The sequence below is a fragment of the Juglans regia genome, chromosome 13 (assembly GCF_001411555.2).
Source record: "Juglans regia cultivar Chandler chromosome 13, Walnut 2.0, whole genome shotgun sequence".
NCBI classification, from domain to species: Eukaryota; Viridiplantae; Streptophyta; class Magnoliopsida; order Fagales; family Juglandaceae; genus Juglans; species Juglans regia.
In genome coordinates, this window is record NC_049913.1 from 28,353,980 (window position 1) to 28,363,945 (window position 9,966).

General features: G+C 37.4%; 1 protein-coding gene across 1 annotated transcript; it reads right to left on the reverse strand.

Moving 5' to 3' along the window:
- Positions 1-263: 263 nt before the first annotated feature.
- On the reverse strand, positions 264-1,869 carry LOC109003967 (protein PLANT CADMIUM RESISTANCE 2-like). The gene is made up of 4 exons (XM_018982310.2): positions 1,532-1,869; positions 1,343-1,414; positions 1,003-1,215; positions 264-699 (listed from the first exon to the last, which is right to left on the reverse strand). The coding sequence occupies exons 1-4, from the start codon at positions 1,626-1,628 to the stop codon at positions 623-625; spliced, it is 459 nt and encodes a 152-aa protein (XP_018837855.1). The 5' UTR covers positions 1,629-1,869; the 3' UTR covers positions 264-622.
- Positions 1,870-9,966: the final 8,097 nt, after the last annotated feature.

Sequence of the window (9,966 nt, forward strand, 5' to 3'; positions counted from 1 at the left end):
AATTTCTATATTATTATTATTATTATCTTACTTGGTTGATTGAGGAGAATTTTCAGCCAACTAGCTATAATTGTTTAAGTGGCTAAACTTTCAAGCAAACGTACAAACACAATTAACTAAAATTGACTTAATTAACATTATCAGCTTCTACATTAATTGCACAGCAGCTTCTACACTTTTATTAATTGTCACAATATTGCAATTATCATCGACGTTCATGCTGATCTTAGTCGTAGCGGTCTGTTCACAACGCACAAGCCGAATGAATGCTTGCAGGCATGCATGATCTCTCTTATTGACTCGCGAAATTCAATACACAGATAGTACTTGTATTCAGAACGATATGATATTACAACACTACATTCAGAACGATATCATATTACAGCACTACTACATGAAACGTACAAGAGGAGTATTACATATATTAGAAGTGCCAATAATTGGCTAGTTATTATTGTAGGATATATATATATATATATATATACATATGATTATTTTTCTGCGTACGAGATAGCGTACGTACGTACGACTTCAGAGTTATTATTAAACATATCATGCTAGAGCGTTCTCCATCACTTGCCAATTAAACTTTATTTTCATTTAAAGGACGTCTTCTGCAGTACTAGCGCTTCATTCCTCCTTCCACAACTGGAGCCATTGCCACTCCTTGATTGTACTTGTGCGAGTTCCCGTCCCATCCTATATATGCATATTCAACATGAACAAGATTATGCGTGTATATATGTATTAGATGTGGTGATTTGTACAAGTTTTAAATAGACCAATTTTGTATAATTGTTTTTTTTGTTAAAAGGTAGATCTCAATATGAAAAAATATGAAAAAATCAGTTCTATTTTAGTGAAGCATCTTACTTTCTTACAAAACAATTGCACGAGACTTGTTTAGTTGGAACTTGTACTTAGCAATTAGCATTACTCACATAGATATATATATATATATATATATATATATATATTCTAGAAAGATATATATTAATTTACCGGCAGACACATCGAAGCCCTGGTTTTGGAGTTCACGATACTCTTGACACAAGGCACAAGGCTCGCACCAACAATGAACACAACAATCCCCACAAGGGCTCTTCTCCAACATATAGAGTTTTCGAAGTTTAGTACGGTATATGCACGAGTACAAACAACCAAAACCTGTTAAACTCTGGAGGAGGAAATATAGCAAGCCATTTCCACCGCAAGCTGACGAAAATTAACACAAATTGAAGCTACATACATCGTAGAATATACATACATACATATATATATATATAAACACAAATATATGTCTATGTATTTATATGTATATATGTGCTTTTATCCTACTTACAGGAGGATCCTTTGTCTGCAATTTCGGAGATCCGCCCGAAAGCAACGCATGGACACCAAAATGTCAAGCAACCTGTGACAGAAGTACGTAGCTTTAGTTTTAAACCCCCCCCATGGTGGGCATTAACATTATTTAACACAGAATATTAATTATAACCTGTCTAAGCAACGAAAGAGATTAGGAATTTACAGCTATGCATGTCAGAGCAGCAGTCAAAAAGACCAGTTGACCAACGAACTTCACTTGTCGGTTGACCATGGTGGGCAGGCACTGGAACGCTGGCCATTTTAGAGCTAGCAGTCTTGTCTCGGTCCCGTCGAGTCTTTACAGATGTGTGTAGGTGTGTGTATCAATATAATATATAACAAAGCAAAGAAATGGGGGAAAGCTACAGAAGAGAGAGCTCTGCTATAAGAGAGTTGGTTTTTGGGCTCTGCTATATATAAGAGATTGATTACTGGGAGTGTATTTATAGAAGGAGAAGATGGCCCGTGAGGAACGCATACATGGTAATATCAGCAAAGACTTTGTCTGTTTATACATGTTTCTTTGTCTCTGTATCCATTCATCGAATCTACGTACGATAATGGAAGGGCGAGATTGCCTCATTTGTTCATTTAATAAACCGAGCTTGTCCTTCTTTTTAATGAAAAATGTTACGTGAAAGCCTTACATTACAAACATCAACTTAATCAATATGTAATTTATTATTTTTATCCCTCTATTTTAATGTTTAAATATATGTGTTTAAATAAAATGATAAAAATAAGAAATTAAATATTGATTAGATAGAAGTATATGGTGTAAGATTTTATTATAGATTTTTTTATGATTTTTGCTCCATGCAAGCCAGAAGATATAATACTCGAGTTGTTTATAAGCGCAATAATAATTGTTACAGAATCTCTCTCTCTCTCTCTCTTTCACTTCAAACCTTCGAAATCAAAATTCAGACAACAATTAGAATTATGTGCATGGAAAATACTGGGACAAACACTATAATTATGTGCCATGGTGGTGGCTCTCCTAAAGGAGATATGATGGCACTGAATGAGATGGCTCTCCTAAAAGAGTGTGGTCCTTCGGGCGCTATAATGGTTTCTGAGTTGGACCGCATATTACTGATAAGTGGCCAATTATTCAAAAATGATAAGAACCTTAACGGACACATGACACTCAATTTAATTAGAGAAATGTTATTAACAGGCCTATTGTAAGGTATCAATCGAGATACCAACTCCAGCCAAGAACCAAGAACATAAAATAATGAAAAGAGAGGAGATTCTCGAAGAAAGAGAAGAAGAAACCAAGAATCACTTTATTGATTCTTGTTTTTGAGGAACCTCAAACCTCCTTACAACACTACAAGAAATATAGGCTTTTGCGACGAATTATTGTTGGACGGAAATAATATCGCTGTAATAAGTCATTATTCTCGGCGATTTCGTGGTCAACGTTGCTTCCAAATCGTGCGTTTTTTGTTTTACCTTTTGCAACAATTTTAACCACACTTGCAGCGTAAAAAAATCGCTGGTCAAATATTTTATCTTTCGCAGCAAGTTTAACTGCAATTGTGGCATAAAAAATCGCTGGTAAAGGTGGAAAACTTGTGGCGACTGACAGTTTCGCTGCAATTACCCTTTTAATGTGAAAGGCGCCAAAAATCAAGAAAAATCAGATTTCCCCCCATCACCTGTTAACATTTCTCCCGTGCACTCCCGAACCCCGATTTCACCTTCTTCTCCATTTCTCTCTACCTGCAAATCAAACTCAAAACCCACTCAAAATTTCTTTGCTACACGGCTGTCCCTTCCACCGAAATCATACCCCTAACAGTGGAGCTACTCCACCCCAGTAGATTTTCGTGCAAGCAAAACCCACTCATCCTCATCTTCACTCACATCATCTGAGTTGGAACCAGTTCAAAAAAGTGCGATTTTTGAGATGCCCTAAGCTGCCGTTCATCATCATCGTATTCTCCTCCACTCGGTTGGAGTCGAGTGGCCAAGGTAAAATACTCTCTTTTTTTTTATGTTCTTAATGAAACCGTTTCGGTCAAGTAGAAATAGGGGGTGTTTTAATCTTTCAATTTGTGCAGAAATTGCCTATGTGTTTGTGTATGTCTAATATAACTGTTGAATTCTTATACTTTATTTTAAAATCAATACAAACAATCCTATGTTAGTTCTGTAGACCAACAACACACGCACAACACAACAATCATAGACTCCAGAATAAGCACTGTAGAGAACATAGTGTTTGTTATTCTCTGTTATGCCTATAACCAACGATATTCTTTTCGATTCTTTTGTTACAGTCTATATATAGACTCTAATTCTATAATGAAATGTATGGAAGAATCCTTGTCCAATTCCATTATCTTCAAACGACTCTATATGGTAATGCTTTGTGTTTTTTTTTTTTTTCTGGAAAAAAGAAGAGTGGTCCTATAAGTTCACTTTCATAGGTTGAAGCCATTATAACCCAAAATGCAAGCTGAGACTCTCAGCCTCTCAGCACAACTCAGCCTCTCTGTACATGCATTATTTTCCTCTGTGAAACTGATGTGCATGTTTCTCTATTTGAGTTTTATCGCTATGTATATGCCTCTTGTGTTTGAGCTGCTCAATCAGTTGTGGGCATTAGATAATTTTAACACACCAAATATTGCTTGTTTTTGCTGAATCAGAAGCTTTTTCTTGTAGAATTTATGGACGTGTTTTTTATCGACGGAAATCCTATGATAACATAAGTTTTGAAACAATACAACGTTAATATGGAATATAATAATTTCAGGGCCTAATTAAACGCCCTGTATTTAGGTGGTCCTCCAATTGTTCTATTGATCTGGATTATAAAATTATTGAACACTTTTCTTGTATATTTTTCTATAGATTGCATGCATGAAAGTTTTATGTGAAAATACACTTGGTTTTTGTAATTTTCCTGGCCTGATCATGATCAAGTGGTTCAAGTTAATCAATTGGTTTATAACCATGAGTAGGCCAAGGTTCCCGTGATTTACCAGTACTTAAAGGGCTACAGCCAAAGCTGATTTCACTTAAATATGAACATGATTGGTCTTAAGGAGTCAGTAACTGATGGCTTTTAGATCAATAAGTGCAGGCTTTTTTAGAAGTTACAAATATGCCTATTATCACAATGTGCAATTTGCTTCACTTTGCTTTGTTTTGCTTAATGGGATCTCATCGATCATCAAGAGCAATCAAATCGTGACTTTTTCTTTTGTCTAAACTTAGCGATCAGCTAGCTAGCATGCATGAAAGTAGTTTTGCTGAAGATAGATGTGGGAGACAAAGAACCTTTAGTGATTTCAGATTTATGGAAGGCAACAATATTGGATGAGTGAATGCATATACATATGTTTATCATGCTGATTTTGCAAAATAAGGATCATTTATTGGACTAGATCAGAAGTGGAGTTTTAATACCGGCGAACCTCCAGCGATTTGGAAAGGTGATAGGCTACGATTTTCTTGCTTTTCCTAGCGAAAATAAATCTTCGAGAAAGGTGATTCCCCTTGTAGTGCAATCACGGAATGAACTCAAGCAATTAACTGCTAAACAACGAACTCTTCCCTCCTATTTATACAAATGAAATGTAAGAGAAACACAAAACGCACCATATCGCTACTAGCCTTTCTCAGTAAAACTAAACTCATCAAAACGCACCATTCCACTAAAGAATACAAAACGCACCGTATACTAACTCAGACCATTAATTTCGTTACCCAATACTAATCGTTTAACTTCCCTTTTTCTTCCAACTTCAATTACACAAACTCAACTCGGAATTCCATTCCTTTTTCTCAGCACCTAAGGTGTGGATAGAGATTCCTCAACTTCCACAAAAATTCCTACGAGCAGTCCTCCACTGGTGCCCCACACCATTTGACCAACACTTATGTTGCTGCTTGATTGCCCACCTTCTTCAATCTTCTCTCCGATACTACTTCAAGCTCGTATTGAAATCTTCCTTGAACATCCACTGAAGGTAATACTGGCAATGGAGAAACACCCTGGCCCAACTTCTTTTTCAAGCAAGAGACAAGGAAGAAAAGATGTATTCTCGAGGATGTTGGTAAATCCAGCTTATAAGCAGCCGATCCAATCCTTTCAAGCACTTGAATGGACCATAAAATCTTGGTGATAGCTTCAAATTATGTCTCATAGCCACTGTTTTTTGTCTATAAGATTGAAGCCTTAAGAAAACCCAATCTCCAATCTCAAAAACTCTCTTAGATCTTTTCATGTTAGCATAGAACTTCATCCTTTCCTGAGCCTTCTGCAAATTTTCTTTTAACAAGATCAGCAGCTCATCTCTAGACTTCAACTGGCTATCCGCAACTACATTAGCAGTTGTTTTAGGAACATATGCATGTAAGTAATTTGGGAGGCACATACCCATATAAGGCTTTAAAAGGAGACATTCCAATTGAAGTGTGATAAGTGGTGTTATAACACCACTTAGCCATAGTCAACCTAGAGCTCCACTCCTTTGGCTTATCACTCTTGTAACACCTCAGGTATGACTCCACAGATTTGTTCAAAATTCCAGTTTGTCCATCTGATTGTGGGTAATAGGCATAACTTAAATGAAGAGAATTAATTAATGAAGAGAATTAATTAGTGCCTTGAAGCTTAAACAGTTCTTTCCAAAATGAACTTGTGAAAATAGGATCTTGGTCTGACATCACTGTCTTGGGCATACCATGCAACTTAAACACCCCTGAAAAGAACACTTGTGCCACCTTGCTTGCTGTGAATGGATGGGACAAAGGAAAGAAATGAGCAAACTTGGTTAGTCTGTCAATCACAGAGAATATAACAAAAAACCCATTAGAAAGTGGAAGCCCCTCCATAAAATCCATGGAGATATCCAACCATGGAGAATGAGGAATTGGTAAAGGCTGCAAGAGCCCTGTTAGGTGCAAAATCTCATGCTTGCTTGTCTGACATATAACACTTTCTTTCACAAGCTTCCTAATATCATTCCTCATGCCTTCCCAAAAGAAATCCAACTTGGCTTTCTATAATGTCTTTTTGTAACCAACATGTCCTGTTTGTGGACTGAACATGATGCAAAACTTTTGCTTGAAAGGGAGAATTAGGAACCAGTACCAATTTGCCTTTCCTCAATAATAGGTTTTGCTGGATACATAAATGCTTTGGTCCCTCTAAGCCTTGTCGAAGCTTAGAAATAATGCCACTAACAATAGGAGACAGCTAATAACTATCCTTCAACTATTCAATCCAAATAAGGGTAGGAAAAGTAATTAAAGCCAAAGTAGCAAGTTCAACTTCAGCCTTCCAAGATAACCCATCTGCCACAACATTCTCTTGCCTTTTTTGTAGTCAATAGTGAAGTCATAGCCCATTAACTTGGAAAGCCACTTTTGCTGAAGTTTTGTTCCAACCCTTTGCTCCAATAGGTACTTCAAGGCATGTTAATCTGTTTTGATCTTAAAGGCTTGACCTAGCAAATAGGGTCTCCACTTGCTCACAGCAGACACGAGCCAAGAGCTTTTTCTCATGTGGAAAGCAAAGAGCCTTACCCTTCAAGGCCTTGTTGTAGAAAACAATTGGCTGAGCTTCCTGCATCAAGACAGCCCCCAAACCAATTCCAGACAGCCCCCAAAGTCTTGGAAAAATTAGGTAACCTCAACACAGGAGGTTCAATAACTGCCCTCTTCAACTCATTAAAAGCCTGAGTAGCATTGTCACTCCAAACAAAGGTATTCTTCTTCAACAAATCAGTTAACGGAGCTACAATAGTGCCATAGTTTTTAATAAACTTCCCCTATAGTAACCAGTCAGACCAAGGAAGCCTCTCAATGCCTTCAAAAAACCAAGAATTGGCCAATCAAGCATGGTTGCTAATTTTGAAGGGTCAGCTCTCACTCCCTTAACAGGAATTAGATGGCTCAAGTAATCAATTTCCTCCACCCCAAATCTACATTTTGATATCTTTGAATACAGAGTATTCTGCCTTAGTATCTCCAAAATAGTCCTCAAATGCTTCAAATGGTTAGATAAATAACTGTTGTAAATGAGGATATAGTCAAAGAACACCAAAACAAACTTTCTCAAGAAGAGCTTGAATATATCATTCATCAACTCTTGAAAAGTTGCATGTGCATTAGTAAGGCCAAAAGGCATTACAAAGAACTCATAATGGCCTTCATGAGTTCTAAATGTAGTCTTTTCAATGTCATCTTCCTTAACTCTAATTTGATGGTACCATGATCTAAGGTCTAACTTTGAAAAAAATTGTGCACCAAACAGCTCATCGAGTAATTCATTAATGACAGGTATTGGAAACTTGTCCTTGATGGTTTCTTGATTCAAGGCATGATAATCTACACACATTCTCTATGATCCATCAGCTTTTTTAACAAGCAAGACAGGTGAAGAAAAAGGACTTTAGCTAGGCCTCACCACTCCTGACTTTAGTAAGTCCTTCACTATGTTTTCTATTTCTGTCTTTTGATAATGTGGATATCTATAAGGCCAAACTGAGATGGCCCCGTGTTTTCTTTAAAGGAATTTGAAGATCAAAACTCCTTTTAGGAGGTAAACCCTCTGGTTCAACATATACATCAGCAAATTCTTCAATGACTGCAATAACTTCCTCTAGCCCCTTACTCACTACCTGTTAAGAATCATGACCTACCGATTGCAGAAACCACCCATGTCGATTCACTAGAGAAGACTTCAGGCACCCTTCTCTATTCTGAACCCCCAGCTCAACATTTTTCAGCCCTTGCAAAGGAACAACAAACTGCCCCACTTTGAAGCTCATGGTCAGAGATGAAAAATCCCAATTAATGGGTCCCAAAGTTCTCAACCACTGAACTCCCAACACGACATCACATCCCCCCAAACTCAACATATGAAAAGGAATTTTAAACTTATATCCTTGGATCTTAAGAGTGTCCTCACATTTTCCCTGACTCAGAATGGTGTCACCATTAGCAACCTTAACTTGCAAGCTAGGTCCTTCTTTCACTTTCAACTTTGGTACTTTGACTACTAGTGGATCTAAGAAATTATGAGTGCTCTCAGAGTCCATTAAAATTTCTACTAAAGATTCACCAATTCTACCCAACAACTTCTTAGAATTATTATTTATGCATCCTGACAATGCTTGAATAGTTCCATGCTTTCATCTTCATTAACCCCCTTTTCAGTTAGTATAGCTTCCACCTCACTGTCTTCTTGCACCACAGAATCTTCACATCCTTCCCCATGTAACACATAGACTTTAGGTTTTTTACACACGTGTTGGGTTCCACTTTTCATCACAGTGGTAACACAACCCTTTCCTTCTCTTTTCATCCATTTGTGTAGAAAAAAACCTTCCTCACTGGTGTTGTTGTTCTCTAAAACTTATTTACGTCATAGTGTGCATCGAAATGCATTCTTTCAACATTTCCACCCAGACTCCTCACTGACTTCTTGGTGGCTAGTACATACTCTTCTTGGATCTTAACTAATCCAAAGGTTGCATTCAGGTTAATGGGATTGAGCATTCGGACTAGCAACCGAATCTCATCCTTCAACCCACTCAAGAAACAACTCAATCTATGCCTTTCTAGCAAGCCTTTAAGCCTGTTATATAATGCTTCAAATTGAGCCTTGTAACTAGTCACATAAGTGATCTGCTTGAGGTGTATCAAAGCCTCCATAGGATCATCATAGGATGTAGGGCCAAATCTGACCTGTAAAGCCTTGATAAAAGTATCCCACCCATAAAAACTACCACATCCAAGGCATCTTTGTACCAACCCAAGGCCTTTCCTTCCATATGATACGCTGACATTAAAAACCTTTGATTTAAAGGGATTTGCTGAAAATCAAAGAATTGGCTAGCTTTAAAAATCCAACCTGAAGGATCACTTCCATCAAAGTGTGGAAAATCTAGCTGCACCTCATGAGGCAACAGTGGTTTATCTTCTGGGATTCCACCCCCACTACCACTAACATGAACATTATCAACAGGAGGCACAACTTGCTTGGTCTCAACCAAGGATTTAAGCATATCAAAATGTTGTTCTAACCTATCTGCAATATTGTGAATTGAATGATGATGGTCTTCCAACTGTCGTTGAATAGCTTCTTGCTGCTTCTATGACCCATCCAATTACAACTTTAGATTTCCCCGCGTACCATCTGCCATGAGAGGATCAGCCTCTTTGATACCAATTGTAAGGTATCAATCCAGATACCAACTCCAGCCAAGAACCAAGAACAAAAAAGAATGAAAAGAGAGAAGATTCTGAAAGAAAGAGAAGAAGAAACCAAGAATCACTTGATTGATTCTTGAATAAGGTTTTCGAAAAACCTCAAACCTCCTTACAATCACGGAATGAACTCAAGCAATTAACTACTAAACAACGAACTCTTCCCTCCTATTTATACAGATGAAATGTAAGAGAAACACAAAAAGCACGGTATTGCTACTAGCCTTTCTCAGTAAACTAAACTCATCAAAACGCACCGTTCCACTAAAGAATACAAAGCGCACCGTATACTAACTCAGACCATTAATTTCGTTACCCAATACGCATCATTTAACTTCCCTTCTTCTTCCAACTTCAATT

Bases quoted from the DNA above. Each gene is read 5' to 3' on its own strand.
- LOC109003967 (XM_018982310.2), bottom strand. From the start codon at position 1,628: ATGGCCAGCGTTCCAGTGCCTGCCCACCATGGTCAACCGACAAGTGAA. The intron at 1,415-1,531 runs GTAAATTCCTAA...CTTCTGTCACAG, and splicing joins CTGCTCTGACATGCATAGCT to GTTGCTTGACATTTTGGTGT. The intron at 1,216-1,342 runs GTAAGTAGGATA...AATTTTCGTCAG, and splicing joins TGCAGACAAAGGATCCTCCT to CTTGCGGTGGAAATGGCTTG.